The sequence below is a fragment of the Rhipicephalus sanguineus genome, chromosome 4, assembly GCF_013339695.2.
Source record: "Rhipicephalus sanguineus isolate Rsan-2018 chromosome 4, BIME_Rsan_1.4, whole genome shotgun sequence".
In the NCBI taxonomy this organism is placed as follows: domain Eukaryota; kingdom Metazoa; phylum Arthropoda; class Arachnida; order Ixodida; family Ixodidae; genus Rhipicephalus; species Rhipicephalus sanguineus.
The window spans coordinates 121,028,425-121,044,840 of NC_051179.1; the positions used below are offsets into that span (position 1 = coordinate 121,028,425).

Consider the following 16,416-nt stretch of genomic DNA (forward strand, 5'->3'; position numbering starts at 1 on the left):
AGAGATTAATGGAACATAAGAGATCGCTAACCGGAGGCTCACCATCTAATCTACCTTTACATTGTCGAGAGTGTAAGTGCACGCCAAAATTCGATGAATGCGCAGTGTTGTACAGGCATAGAAATGGTGAAACGCGCCTGATGATTGAAGCATGGCATATCGAGAAGAGTGGTAGCGCATGCGTGAGCCCACCGTCGATTAACTTGCATAAAGATGAAATCAAATGCTTTAACAGTTACCTTCCATGTAGACGCCCACGCGTGCCTGATTGATAGGTTCGCCTATTGCATGGGCATGCGCAGATAAGTTTTTGTGCCTTCTTTCTTTTCCGCCATTGTGCGTCTCTTCAGTTGTTAATCGGCGTTTGTGGTGTCCTGACTTCTCTCTTGTGTCCGTGTTTGCACGCCCTATCTTTTTAGAACGAATACTTACCAACTAGCTCAGCTCTCTGTTCTTCTAGGTATATATACTCCACAGATTTTAGGGTTCATGTCTCTCACGAATAATGTCTCTTTCGCTGAACAGCTGAACATCTAGTATTATTTGTCTTCTTCATATTCATCTTCAATATTACTTTAACGCGTTCTCAGTTTAGATCTGCGATATATATATATATATATATATATATATATATATATATATATATATATATATATATATATATATATGCGAGGATGAAGTTCAATGGATCCGGTGGGAAATGCAGTCGAGAAAGGAAGACAAAACGTGCGAAACAAGCTTTACTAACGTTCGGCAGGAGGGCCTGCCTTCGTCAGAACCCTCTGACGAAGGCAGGCCCTCCTGCCGAAACGTTAGTAAAGCTTGTTTCGTACGTTTTGTCTTCCTTTCTCGACTGTATATATATATATATATATATATTTTTTTTTCAATTCGTCGTTACCTTTAACGCAGTATCATGAGTCGCCAACACATCTTTCGCAGCACGGAGTTTTGAAAATGGTGAGTTCCTTCAAAATTAAAGCTGTGCGCGCCTCAAGTTTAGAGTTGCACGAATATGTTTTCAGCACTCTGCGACACACCATTAGTTGTCTCCAGGGAAACGCCGACAAGCAGCAGAAGCAACGTGCGTGCATGAACTTTCGACTGAAATAGATACGTAAAATTGGCACATAACAGAACAAGCACCGTTCTATCTCTGTGTATTTATCTACGAGGCAGGCTATCGTGCAGGTCAGCAAGGACGTACGCGACGCCGGCCCACATCGCAGTGCAGAGATCCAGAACCTTGGGGTCATGAACAGTCATCGTGTCCCCGTCCGTGTGATGGAAGTAGAAGTACTTCCCGCTGTGCGTGGTGAGCGACGCGACTGGAAAACCTGCCTCGATCCATTGCCTGAGGTCCGGTGCATCTGCTCCAACCGTGAGCTCCGTAGCATCGATATCGCTGAAGAGGCTTAGTACTTCCGCAATAACACACCTCGCTCGCTCACTGTGTCCGCTGAATGCGAGCCCCTTAGGCTTGAATGTACCCATATCGGATTCCATGGCGATGTTTATGCGTTCTTTCTTTTCGTCAGCGTGGTCCGCGAAATACTGTTCCGCACCCATGGTGCCTACTTCTTCGGCTGTCCATAAGACAGAGCGGACAGTGCGACGCGGCCGCAGCCCAAGCCGACGAAACACGTCGAGTGCTCGCCAAGAAATGAACGCGCCTCCGCCGTCATCCATGGCGCCTTGACCGACGTCCCAAGAGTCGATGTGACCACTGATGATAACCACCTGCGTTTCAGAGTACTTATCACAATGCACGAAAATTTAGGTGCAGAGCAGGGTGCCGGAACGAAATGTTTTTAGTTTTTGTTTTACTTTACGTTCCAGAAGAAAAAAAAAATGTTCCGTAACGGTTCGTAACTGTTTTTATGCAAAATTTGAAGTTCACGTAATAATAAAAAACATTACGATTTGTGATGTAGTTACTTGCCCTCCTCTTAAGAAACTGGGACAGCGGTAAAACACGCTCTCCCCACGTTCTTCAGAGGAGCGGAAGTAACTGTACCACGAATTCCTACCAACTAGCACTAATCACTATACCCTTTTAAAGTAATAGTATTTATTTCTCAAAAGTCAATAACGATTTTTTAGCGTGCTCACTGCTTTGTGTCAAGGGAGTGAGCACGATCTCAAACGCGGCGCATCATTGAGTGCACCCTCTGATGTGCGAGACCGCTGTTCTGATAAAAATTATACCATTTCCCGCTAAAGGGGACCATGAGGCGATGCGAAGCAGGAGCACTTGCACGATCGCGTTCCGTTGGCGTTCGTTGGGCATGCTACCGACCTCGCGTCGTGGAACGCGAAGAGGAACGCTACGCGCGTCTTGTCTTCCCTCTAGCCTGGCCGTTCTCACAGGACGAGCGGGTAACGCGGTCGGAGGGGGGGGGGGGGGTGATTCTTAAAAGGAAGAAGGAAATGAAAACGAAAATTGGGTGTAGAGTGCACGTTAACTGTCTCTCAAGTGAGGACACCTCAACCGATACACTCACGGGGGACTGGGGATTGAAGGGACAGTGAGAGTGAAAAGAGATGGTAAAAGAATAAAAAAACAAAGGTATGAGTGGAAAAAAAGAAAAAAAAAGGGAAGGGGGGTGCAGGAGAACGGGCGCCCAAGTCACCGTGGTGAGCGGCTAGAAAATTCGTTCGACTAGGCCGGCATCATCGAGAAAAGCGAGTAGGGCCGCAAGGGCTGATCGGCGACGGTGCACGTGGCCGGTGGGATGGAGCAAGTCCTGTAGGGTCGCACACGGCAGTCCGGCGAGTCGGTACTTCATGACGAGGCGCTTCCGCGGGGTGTTGAGAGAAGGGCGGTCAAACAATAGGTGGCACAGGGTTTCGATCGCGCCGCAATCGGTGCAGTTCAGTGCAGCGGCGCCGCGAAGACGATGCCTGCGTTCCGCGGGCCACACTGAACCGGTCCTCAGGGCAAGAAGAAGCGCGCGCTCGCGGCGAGTGAAACCAGCGGCAGGCGTGCGAGAGGGGGGCAGCGTAGGAAAGAAGAGAGAGGGGGAGGGGACGCGCATGCGCTGGTGCTCGTCGCGGCGTTGCGCAGGAGAGAATTTCGGCATGTCTAGCCCGCGTTTCAGAGGAAGAGTGGAGAGGGGGAGGGGAGAGGGAAAGTGGATAGGGGAAGAAGAGAGGGAGAAGGGTAGTGGGGAGGGTGAGGGGAGAGGGTATACGCATGCGCAGTTAGGGTGGTCACGCCGCACACCACCACCACCACCACCACCGGATTGAACTCCGCCATAAGATGCTTCGCATCTAAAAAAATAGCCAGGCCTGCGCGGAACACGCAGCACAGTCACAGCGAAAGCTGGAAGAGCGGCCTTTCTAGAGCCTGTTGTAGATTCTCTTGGGGCAACTAATGCAAGTACACATGCAAGGAAGCCACCGCGCTACAAATCGTCGTAATTTTTTAAAGTACGGAAGCGCCCACTATGCCATTTTTCGTCATTCTTCGGAGAATCGTGGTAACCCGCGACACATCTGTAAGGCGGAAATTTGGCAAGTTCGTCACGTGAATAATAGGACATGTCTACAAGCAAAAAAGAGGCGGACTAGAAGAAGGAATTGTATTCCTTCTTTTCATCCACGTCTTTTTCACTAGTAAACGTGTCCTATGAATCACATCTGTAAGGCATTATGTGCACTTTGTGCTGTGACTCATGACGGCCAAGAATTATGGCTGAGCCATTTGAAACGAGTTGGAGGCATTTAACGACCGACTCGTTGCGCAATTCACATTGTGTGATGCCAGGTAGTTATTTTAGTGTTTTGCCAAGCTATATTACATATGTTAACACGATTTCTTGCGCGACATGACGCCTGTGAGAGTATTTTTGCGGAGCAGTTACAAGCATAGCGTGGCACTGTGGTGGAACACTCGACTGCCAGGCAGAGGGCGCGGGTTAAAATCCCATCCGATCCTAGAAATTTATTTCTCATTTCATTTTTTCCCGACATCACGCGATAGCAGTCACGGAAACCGGCGGCGGCGGACAACTATGTCGCCAGAATTGGCTGTTGTGATCTCGTAACAGCTTTCGCTGTATCAAACTTCAGCACCGACAATGCCCTCTCCACGCTGGCCTGCGTGAAAGGCGCGCAAAAGGCAACTTGAGTTAATATAAACAACTCTGATTGCCACTGTTTTCGCTTTTCGCACAATTTAAACACTTCTTGCTTTAAAATTCGTGCCTGAGGTACGCGCTAATACTGTACCCTTAAATATGCATAATTGCTCACTTTCCATGACCTCAGTTGTTCCGGATTGCCAAGTTTTCTCGTGAACAGAAAAACGATTTAAAAAATATTGGTTTCACTCCGAAGCGAAATAATACATCGTTTCGGTTACGTTTTCGCTCCGGTTAAAAATATCGTTATTTTTTGTTTTCCGTTTTTTTTTCGTTTCGTTCCGACACACTGGTGCAGAGAGCTTGTGTGTACAAAAAAAGAAGAGATGAAAGTATCAGCGCTCTTTTTCTGTTTATTCTGCTAAAGAACCACAACAGCAAGAAAGCTTCCTACTCACAAACACTACTTCGTCAGCGCGTTAGCTGGCGCCTTTCTGTAATAGTTTAACAGCGCTAAGACAAGACCAACAGAAGAAAAGATAGCACGCGCAGAGACTCACAACTAAACTTTTGTTGAGTTAAACATGAAAAAATTGGGGGACGCTTAAGATTCACCTTTAAGAGTTCAATGCGACAGCGATATCCTGCCCCTAGTGCGCTCTTCGAACACTACGAGTGTTTAACAGATACGCGCAATAAGGTGTGTGCCTTATGTAATGGGTAGCATGCCTTAAACCAGGAGCAATTACGCGCGAGAAATTTTTCGAAGTTGCGATGCACCCACTACGTGGTCTAAGAGAATACGCGCAGTAATGTGCGTGCCTTTTGTAATGAGTGGCTGTCTTTAAACCACCAAGTCGTTATGATATTGACATGGTGTGACGCCCGATGGCAATGTACGCTTGTACCACGCAATATCACTGCGATATTACATCTCGTACTGTGACACCTATATACAGGACGCGTATTTTTGGGAAGCATAAAAGTTATTTTCAGTGCAGCTCCAAGCAGAGGCGTGTCTGTGCGGTAGAACACCTGCGTGCCACACAGACGGCCTGGGTTCCATTCTCACTGGGACCCAACATTTTTATTATTTATTTTATTTGCAGCTTTTTCGATTTTTAGGTCACGGACAAGATGGTGATTTTTCGCTCAAAACCAACGGCGCCGACGCCGACACCGACGGCGGAATTTCTGCGATACGAGGTCTTTAGCGCTATCGCGTTAATATATACAGTGAACATGAAGAGACCGCGTGAGCTCGTTGGCCAAAGATGGTCGCATGAACGCTTCAATCACTTCATCGTAATCTGGCGTCTTGATATTGCACCTCACAGTAGCAAGCACCACCGACGGATCGCTGAAACATCCACACGTGTTTTCTTTATCCCATATGCCTCGAAGAGCCCCCGCGTATTGTGGAGGCTGGAAGTTCACAGCGGCAAGGACGAATGAATTTTTATGGGAATCTACCTTCTCTAAACTGCCAGGAAAAATAGAAAAACAAGATTCGCAGAGCAGAAGGCTGTATATGTGGCGACTGCTACACTGCCGGCGCAGGAGAAAAGGTTACAGAACTATAGCCAAAATGTTGCCAGGAGCATAGGCGTGCGCAGGGTTCCCCATTAGGGGGGGGGGGGGCAAGGTTCATTGCAGCGCCCCCCACCCTACTATGTCAATGTATGGGGCATATTTTGCGCCCCCCCCCCCCTCTTAGGTGACTAGCACGGTCAATGTACGGGGTAGATTTTGCGCCCCCCTATTAGGTGATGAGGGGGGCGGCCGCCCCCCCCTGCCCCCCACCCCCCCCCTGTGCGCACGCCTATGGCCAGGAGCCAATGCTCTCTCCTCGTGAGAAGCTCGCTCAAGCTAGGCGCATTTCCCGCCGAGTGCCGGAGGACGTCCGTCTGCGATGTACGCAGGAATGCGTTCACGCCATCAGTGCTCCAGGTAGGCCAAGGAGCTCTAGGGACCTAAAGCGTGTAGTTGAACACATATTATCGCCCACCCTGCGACTTCTGGAGTCCGATAAGGAAGGCTCGTTCGTGGTGATTCCGGAGGCCGCATATGTGGACAAGGCTCGTACCGCACTATACAAGAACTTCATTCCGGCTCCTGAAACGTCCAGCAAGGTATAAACCAGAGCTTTAGCGCTCCTACAGGACCTGAACCACAGCAGTTTCCGTACTAGAGCAAAAAAGACTATAGGATCGGCTGTTCAGCATTGTTTCTTCGTAAAAACGCGTAAACCTGGCTTGCCTTTGCGCTTAATCGTTTCAGAAAGGGGAACGTGGCAATATATAGTTGCGGGGTTTATTCAGAAACGCCTCTCGAATCTCAAGCTTGATGATCCGTTCCTAGTACCCAATTCTGAAGCACTGGTGCAGTTCTTGCAGGACAGTACCCCCGGAGGATGCAAAGCATTTAGCATTGATATCGAGGATTGGCTCAATGCTATTCCTCACCGAGAACAAATGATAGCTATAAAAGAGTGTATTACACGGAATAATGACGAGCAGAAGTTTATATTGCATTGTGACATCTCTGTAGACGTTTTTTTAGAAGTGTTATCTATGTATTTGTCGTCCACAAAGGCATCCTGGCGAGGACAGGAATTCATTCAAAAGACGGGAGTTTTTATTGGCTCGAGGACTGCGCACGTGCTTAGCGACCGACATCTTCTTCTCTATAGTGGATCGGGCCATCAATGCCAACCTGGGAAAGATTGCTGTTGGCGCGTTTCGCTGTGTCGACGATTACCTGGTTTTTAGCGCGATAGCGTTAGAGAGCTCGTTTCGCAGAAATGCCGCCATCGGTGTCGGCGTCGCTACGTCGTTTGTGAGCGAAAAATCGTCCCTGACCGAAAAATCGAGAAAGATGCCAATCGGAATAAAGAATAGAAATCTTCGGTCCCATTGAGGATCGAACCCGGGCCGTTTGGGTGGCAAGTAATTGTCCTGCCATAAAGCCACGATGTTACTTGCAACTGCTTCGAGAAAAAAACGTACATAAATGCCATGTAGTGCAAGGAGTCTCCTTAACGCATTTTGTTTGACAGCTGTCACGACGAAAATTAGCCCATTCGGCGATTTGAAGGCGCATTGGCGAGGCCATCAAACTACGTTTTTTTTACGCGTCGCCATGCTTCGAAAAAAGCCGGGATAGTGCAGCCATCGCCGCTAAAAACACACACGGACTTTCAAAAAGCTCCGATAATGGACAACTATGTCCATCTAGAAAAACATATCAAGGCAACGCCTCTTTTTTAGAGGAGGCGTTGATTATATGCTGCCATCTGTGAGGCATTGTGAGAAATATAGGCTCTAGCACAGGGAAGTGCTTTAGATCGAAAACCTGTACCATTGCTATATGAAAAAAATCCGTAAACAGGGGGTGAGTGCTCGAGCCACCCCGTTTACGGATTTTTTCATCGCAGCTTCCATCTCCCACTTCCTGGCGTTTTTTTGGATTACCATTACTTAGACACATAGCACACGCGCGCGTATGTCTGTGTGCGTGTGTGTGTAACAACACACATTAATAAGTATGCACTTAGTGGTTGAAGTGCGCACTAGGAGCTGGATTTCGCTTTCGCCTTAAGCTTCGCCTTTAGGCGAAGCTTAAGGGTCCCCCAATTTTTCGTTAATGATGTCCTGGAGGACCGTGTTATTGAAGGTTAGAAAGATTATCACGGAATTCGGGGCTGCGCCTTAACTTCACCAGGAACTGGCTCGCGGAAATGAACCGCAGTTTCTGGATATTTGCCTGCGTTTTAATGACAGCCATGCCTGCTGGCTTTTTCGAACCTGGCCATTAAAAATGTTCTTATGTTTTGCTATGGTGCACTCGAAGATAGTGAAAAATAGCATCGTTCTGTCCAGCATTGGTGCTGCTCTTCGAACATCTTGCGGCCACGTGGTAACAGATAGTACAGTACATCATTTCAATACACTGACTACTGCACGGTATTCGAGCTACGGGATAGCCGCGGCTGGTGAAAAAATAATTAAGAGGATTAAGAGTGGCAGTACTGCTTTGGAGCAAGTTAACGACCAGAAGCGAACTGTGATTCCTTACGCGCATAAGGTATCACACAATCTGAAGAACGTTGCGGAACGATATGGTGTATACGTTGTGTTTTCCGTCCCTCAAACAATGAATGAACCGTTTATTTGCGCTACTAACGAGCAAAATTGGCAAGTCACCTAGCAATACTATTTTTGTTTGCCATGTGTATCACAGGTCTACGTATGTCTCCTGCGCTTGTGCAGTAGTATGAGTTCCCTTTCACCTGTGGCCACGCACGTGGCAAAGAAGTGCTTTGACTGTGAAAAGGAGTTCGCACGTGGCAAAGAAGTGCTTTGACTGTGAAAATGAGAAAAAGAAGGCGTGCCTCCCGCTTCTGGAAAGAACTAAGGCTTTTTATCGACATAAGGACCTCACCGCAATACACGGGAGCTCTTCGAGGCGTATGCGATGAAGAAAACACGTGGATGCGTCAGTGATCCGTCGGTGATGCTTGCTGAGTGCGAGGTGCGCTATCTAGAAGCTAGATTGTGATATAGTGATTCAAGTGTTCATGTGGCCATCTTTGGCCAATGACGGCATGAGCTTATGGTGTCTTTTCATGCTCACTGTATATATATCATCTTTGACTCAATAAAATGTTATAGTTGTGAGCCTGTGCACGTGCTGTCTTCTCTTCTTCACTTGCACTTGTCTTAGCGCAGTTAAATAATCACGGAATGAACGTCAACCAACTAGCGCAACTTGGTGCTCTTTAGCTGGCTCCACATCTCATGAATAAGATACGGACATGCAAGACGAGAATATTTTCTTCTTTTACAACAAGGGATTACTCTCTCTCACGCTATGTTGGCCACATGACTTGTTCACCGGCTCTTAAGCCGTGTTCAGAGTACGTGCGCTACGTACGGATCTTCGGTACGGATCGTAAGCGTAAACGCTAATCGGTAAATTGGAAGCTGCTACCACAGAAAACGGCATAAAATATGATGTTTATGATGGCAGTATTGATGGTGATGGCGACGATAGGCAAATATTATTATACTAAAGCCGGTTCATAGAGAGGAGATTTCTGTCAGAAATAAGCTTTCAATTTTTGGTCACTTTAATTTTTCTGGCATTACTTGAAAGGCGATTTCATATATGATAGCCTCATTTCCTACTGAAAGTGATGTGGTGTTATACTTCAATTCTGGAAATAGTTTCAGCCTTCAGTAGACACAACGCGTAAGAACGGGACATAGAGGGGCAGGCAACCTATCCTTCCACGTCATGATGCTTAGCCCTTCTGCCTAATGACGAAAGAAGCAGACCAAATCTATACAATGCTGAAGCATTCTGGCATCGTGGACTAAAATTGAACGCTCACTCGCCATTCATCTTTATGCACTTTTAATATATTACGTCGCGATGTGTAAACCCCCTCAGTGCTAGAAACTAATTCAAGTCTATTCAATTCAGTACTGTTTATGTCCAGGAACCCCGATATGGTAGAAGGCACGCAGTAGTGAAGAACCACATGAATTTTGACGAAATGGGGCCTCTTACCAGGCATGCATAAGCCTATGTACGCGGGTGTTTCTGTCTGTGTTTCGTCAGCACAAAAGCATGTGTGCAGGCGCCATTGGCTGGAATCGAAGCTCCGTGCTAGGGAACAGGAGTGGAATACAAAAACCTTAGCCGCTAAGGTAATATCATATTAGCAATGTACTAATAAGAAAGTTGCAGGAAATCTGCTATCTCGAAAAGAAGTAACAAACAAAACACGATTATGGATGTTTACGATTACCGGGCACCTACTAATAACGTGCAAAATCTCCGCATAAAAATGTGCCAGCGCTTACCTCGCGAGGTTTTTCCCGTCCTGTTATTTCGGCCACCGTGTTTCGTGAGATAACTGCAGGTAGGTCCCTGTTGCGCATGATCAGCTTGACGACAGGAGTTATGCCTGAGCGAAACGAGAACAATGACATATCTATCGCGAGTATAAGTCCGTATATATACCCAAATTTTAACATATTTAGGAGCTTAAGAAAGGACGTCGAAGGGCTTGCTTCGAACTCAATGTCGTGCGATGCTCGCTTGTACTTGCGAGTTGCAGCGCGCCGAAATACTTTGATGAACTTTCTAATTTTCTGAATCATGGATGGGCGGAAGGTTTACAGGTCCTTGGTTCCTAGCACACGATGCCACACCACAAACGAAAGAGGGTGTCTATTGTGGCCTATGCACATTCGCTTGCGGGTGGCTTTCTTTGCACTGCTGAGTTCACGCCAGGGCCGCACTGAGGGCGCTAGTGGCGTTTTTTTTCGCAGCGCCGCCTGGACAGAGCATGATGTATATTGCACTGGCACTGACTGTTGAATGGAGCCACGCTGGATTTGAAGGTTGCGGCCAGTTAGCTATACTTCCCACTGCTTAAACGATGCGCCCGGTGTTTTTAATTCAGCGGGCTCGCTGCAGCACCCCCTCAAACGTGGAATAGTAGTGGGGCGAGCGATGCACCAGAAGCAATTTTGCGGGTATTACGTGGGATGGACCTCGTTGTACCTGAGAAGATTTGGAAAGTGGTTCGTTGGAGTTTCTCGCCTGATAGCCGCAACATGTGCGCTCACCCGCTTGCGCGGAGGACGAAAAAGCAAAGAAAAGAAACAACGTGTGATGTTACGAGACCTCAACTGTAATCTGCATGCGCTCGATCGATACTTTAATTACGATCTGTCTTTCGATCACTAAGTCTGAGCATCGTATGTAAACACATTGGCATAAACAATGAAGATAAATCACATCAGATGTGAATAAACACTCCATAAAAAGTTTCACCGTGTAGTCTACGTCAAAAATAAGGGTACTTCAGTTGCGCTAAATTGATAAAAATTGAATCACCATGACCCTCGTACGAGGACCGTGGAAAACGGCAGAGTATGCTCGCTGCAAAGTAAACACTGTTTATTGTACTTGCAGACTTTTCTTTGCTGCATTGCTATCTCAAATCTCAGCGCTTCTGCAATCTCGTGCTAACATAGAAGCGGATGATACCCGTAACTGCATCAACCTCGTGCTCCGTGCAAGAATACCTTCTGCGAGACCTTGCGACATGCTCAGCCTCGTCCCAAAGCAGCTGCGAATCGCCAGCGTGGTTATCGAAATACTCCAGTGCGGATTCCAGCAAACAACTCAGGCTGCAATATAGCTCGGTCAATCCTTCTCTCATTTGGAAGTTGGCCAGAGCAATCAACGTTGCAATATGTGAAATATCACCATGTGAGGTTATGCGTCAACGGTTCCGCTTGTGTATGCTGTATCGGACGTTCCCTACAGCGGCACGTGTGCGCCAACGACATATTTCATTTTCGGTGTCACGAAGTTGCATCACTCTACCTATAGGTAATCGTTATCAAAGTAGGCCTGGTGGACGCGCTGACTGTTATCTGGTCGAGTGCACGTAGCCGTTTAGTGTGCTACGACGTGGTCCAGGCACAGTATCGCCGCATAAAGAGTTAAAGTCTTTAGGATTTGCCCGCCGAAACGACGATATCTTAATGGGGAATTCCAGGATGACACCATGACGCTTGCACCCAAAACGAAGCAGAATTCCGAACGTGAATTTTTACGCATTTCGCACGTGTCTAAACGCGGCCTTCGTTTGAAGGTTGAAGTTTATTCAATATTTAGTACATATACAGAATATAAACATTTTTGTACAGAAAAAGGTCCCATAGTGTAAGCACTGTAGGGGGACCTTATTATAATGGTAGAAAAAAATAACACTACTTAAAAGCAGAAATGCAAACGGTAGAATATACATAGTACGAAGTATTCATAGTACAAAATGGCGATGCGAACAGGAATATAATGTAAAACCTAAAAGGATAGGGGCAGGGAACTGTAACATATTAAGAAGCAAACACAATTATAACGCCAGAATTGAACTTGTGTTTGAAGAACATTCAATAAACGGTGCTACTGATTAAATATGAATTTTCGAAGCTGATGTTCGAATGACGAAACGGATAAAGCACACTTAATATTTTACGGCAAAGAATTCCAAAGCTTGATTAGAACAAAAACTAGTGTTAGAGAACCATAGTTAGTTCGCACCGTAAAAAGTTGTTATTAGAGGAAAAACGGGTAATGTTCAAATTGTCATGGCCGGAAATCGAAGATTCGTTCTCGAGCTTACCAGCAGGACACCTTAACCTCTAAGCTACCAAGGCGGGACATAATAGCTTGAAACACGGAAGAACACCACGGCGACTTACAATAGCTTCACTGTTCGAATTGAAACCTCTCCGAAAACAAGATTTTCGTGTTTAAAAGTCAACCTTCCTTCTCTGTAAACGATTAAGCCAACAAATACATTTGTCCGGAAAATTTCGCACCAATGCCCGTTAACTTACCTCTGCTCTGCATTCTTTTCAACAATTCGGCATCTTCAACAGTTATGGATGCAGACGGTATGCGAAACCTTCGCTCGGTGAACGTTGTGAACCATGTGTGCGGAGACGCTATGGAAAATGGCGTCACTGAGCGCACTAACACGGCGACTGCGCCCGCCTTTGCAGCTTTCCTCGGCACCCCGCTTTCTGTACTTCGAGGTCTTATCGTTAATGAAATGTACTTCTGGTTTGAAGACAACAATCTTGCCAGTCGCCTGTGAAGGGAAACGAATGCGTTAATCTTACGCGAGCAGCGTAATCACGCGCGGTGGACACATTTTGGGTATGACTGTCTCGGCGCAAGTTACCAACGTCAGATTTCAAGGCAACAATCGGGTAAACTGATGCACTGTCTTTATTATGTGCAATGAGCAAAGTGAACCATTCGGACATTAATAGGCGTGGTGTAATTACAGAAAGCTGAGAAGTAGTAGCGTTGCTCGCGTTTTCCTCGCTATTTTTTTTCATTCCCGCTTTTAAAACAGAAGTCGTCTTAATTTTATGCGCCCATAATGCTCTTTTACTATGGCGCCAGTCCTAACGCAAGCTGTTCATTTCGTGAACATACAGCATAAGCCCATTTTACCACACATTTTCGTGAGCACTATAGTGTTGAAGTCTGCAAAGTTTGTTGAAATCTGCAAGAGTGCGAAAACCGTGTGATCTTCTTCCGACAAAAGTCACAAATGCGCACAATTTCATTGCGCGAATTTACATGTCAAGGAGTGAGCGCCGTCCGACTTATCTGTGTACTGCGCATTTGTCAGTAAATAAGGATGCCCTGTAACGTGATATGTGCTACTACAGTTGAAATTCCTGCATATAGGTCAACAACTCCGTCTCTTTGAGATACCTAAACTGACCGTGAAAAGAGCAGTGTTTTCGATTGGTAAAGCAAATGCGTCCTCGCTTGTATCGAGAGATTCTTGTCACGCTAACCTGAATCCAGCTTCATGGGACAAGACTGTTCAAGTAGCATGGCCCGTGCTGCACTAGTTGGTTTATTGTACAGTACGTTGAAAAGTGCAGGTGACGATTGCCGCTTTCGCGCTCTTGCCATAGCTCGCACGGCTGCGTGCGAGTACATTTTAAACTACGTATCGTATCACTGCCAGCTACCAAGTACGTACCTTATGTCTATTTTCGTGCAGTTCTTGAAATGAGTCTACCACAAGTATTGGTGCAGTAATGCCGTGACGAGGCGTGGGCGCGCTGTATCCAAGGCCTAGAATGGGTAGCTTCTGCAGCCTTGGTGCCACCATCCATGCTGCTTCATATCCCCTAAACCAACGAGGCACTCTGACTGGCTCCGTGTGCACGTTATCGAGACGGCGACGCTTCAGCAACTTGACCATGTAGTCGATGCTTCTCTCTAATGTAGCAGTGCCCGTGTATCTTGCACCAAAGGTGTCGACAAAGAGCGCCAGGTCTTCGTACGTCTTGTTCCGCTCAGAACCGTGAACAACAGCATTGATGATAGACTTTATGACTGCGGCATATCCATGAATCTCTTCCACAAGGTTCCTGTTAGCGAAGCGTAGGGAACTAGATTCATAGTTGAAAGGCGATCGAAAGGCTGACATGGACACAAGCAAACCAATAATACCATTTTATAAGCAATTAATTCCCAAGACATAAAATGGCTAGATCCCTATGCTACCCTATTCAAAAGTGATATATTCCTACTGGTTCACTATATTTCCTGAAAATGAGAGTTCTACGCATCGAGTCTAGGACTTACTGAAGTGCGAAACGCCTATAACTAAGGATATATTAGCACAGGAGGCATATGCCTTTAGTTAACATTATGCATTCGTGTGTATTGGGAAGGTAAATGATAACCATTGTAATGAATTCGTTTAAACTATTCATAGCTATTATTGGCTACTATAGTCAAGGACCACACGGTGCCTTTTCTTGACACTGATTGCCCGGCTGACCGTTGTATCTATAGTCCTTACGAATTATATTTCTCCAATTATGCTTTTCTGTAGTTATTCCAGTTCACCTCCTGGTGGTTGTGAGATTGATAGGAAGGTCATGAAATGTGTTGCATTTCAACAAACGATGAGCCGCGCTTTGTATAGCTCCGCAGTTGGCATCTTACAACGGGGTTTTAGTATATTTGTTCAGGCAAATCCATCGCGTTACCTCGGAAGAATGTAACGGTCGCTGCACGACGTCCTGATATCTTCTGCACAGAGCACTCCAATCCAGATACTTGAAATCGCCAGAGAAGCCGCGAGCCATGAGACATTTGTAGAGGTGCTGCTTTTCAGCATGTTGAAAGTCTAAAACAATAAGGAGAAGTCGTTGACTGTTAGCAATAGTTATATTGCTATTATAATGTTTGTTCAGTGGTTTAAAAGTAAACATATTCGACAGCAATCTGTCTGGCTGGGTGAAATCATTAAAATAAAAGGGCTCTTCAGCCACGTTTGGCTTTACTTTTTTTTAAATATACAAATGTAATATACAAATGACATAAGAGACAAACCCACTAACAAGAGCGGCGGGAAGAACGAACGGGTCGAGGGTCAGTTTTTTTTTAATAAAAAAAAACACTAGAGACAAAACGTGGCTGGAGCGCCATGTTATCGTTCAGTGGTGTACGAAACAGCTTTTTAAGGAACTACGTTCAGAGCACTAGTTCCTCTTGAGTGGAACGGAGGACCACCGTTCCATTAAGGATCGCTGGAACTGTAACGGTAGCGCGTTGCGTTCACGAAGGAACGGCAGAGCCCTATTGCAAAGCCCAACGCCACTGGGTACCAGCGTCCAGTGCCATGCCTGACTCTGGGCAGTGTCGCGCTGGATGTTGGGCGCTGTAGGGGCGTTTTACTGGGGAGGCGCTGGGTACTCAAGCGCAAAACGCCGGTGCCTACCTGCCATACATAAATATATTATTAAAGAAAGTGATGCAGAAAGTATTAGTGCAATTAAAAAACAATAAAGGCCGCATAAAAAGATCACACCATCTCCCGCTAAAGGGGACCATGAGGCGATGCGCATTTGTACGATCGCGTTCCGTTGGCGTTCGTGGGGCATGCTACCGACCTCGGATCGTTATTAACGGTGTTAGTAACGTTGTAGACGAAGGTGAAACGGTCAACAAAAGTCTTTATTGAGCAGCGTCTAGCACTTGAGGTGTGCACTTTGCTTTGGTGAGGATGGCTTTGTGGTCGCTGAAGTGAACCAACTTTTGCGGATGGGCCTTTGCGTACTCATACACGACCTCGCAGTACGTGCTACCCTGAGACTTGTGTACGGTAATGGCGCTGGCCTGCACGAGAGGGAACTGGAGCCGTTTGCAGGCAACGCCGGACTTGCGGTCGACGGTTAGCGTTAGACACTCTGGTTCGATCGGGATCCACGTGCTTTCAACGACGTACCCGTTGCGTGTGGCTTCTTGTACCGCTCGTTCGGAACGCGCACGAGTGATCCTGCCGGTGGTGGGAACGTCAAACTGTAGCCACAGGCGTTTAGGGTGGGCGTTGTCGTCGCCGGCGGCCTGGCGCTCGCAAAGCTTGAACGTGCCGACAGCGCCGTTGACGAGCCCATCCACTACGTCGATGTTCGACGTGTTCATGTACGGTTTCCCCACCACCAGCAAAATCTCCCGCGGAAGGTTTGCAAACTCGCTGGTAGCCATTTTGTCAACCTTGCGTTTGGCGTTTTCGAGTACATGTGGAGTCTCGCAGCCGAGGAACGTGTCGCAAGCACGCAAGCACAGGACTTCTCGCTGCTCTTGCTGTTGGTTGGCAACGAATGCAACCAAGGAGAGACGGAGCTGGAGCAAAACCTGTCTTCCCTTCCTCGCCAAGAGAGCTACTGGAACAGCAGTCACGAGATCCCCTCTCCCT

The 16,416-nt window shown here is 46.9% G+C and overlaps 1 protein-coding gene across 1 annotated transcript; it reads right to left on the reverse strand.

The window, feature by feature from the left end:
• Nucleotides 1-1,163: 1,163 nt before the first annotated feature.
• Nucleotides 1,164-16,205, reverse strand: LOC119391558 (carboxypeptidase Q-like). Its single transcript, XM_049415322.1, is given in 6 exon segments — nucleotides 1,164-1,740; nucleotides 9,959-10,062; nucleotides 12,515-12,683; nucleotides 12,685-12,768; nucleotides 13,858-14,077; nucleotides 15,754-16,205. Coding segments are annotated over 6 exon segments (1,605 nt in total). The 3' UTR covers nucleotide 1,164.
• Nucleotides 16,206-16,416: the final 211 nt, after the last annotated feature.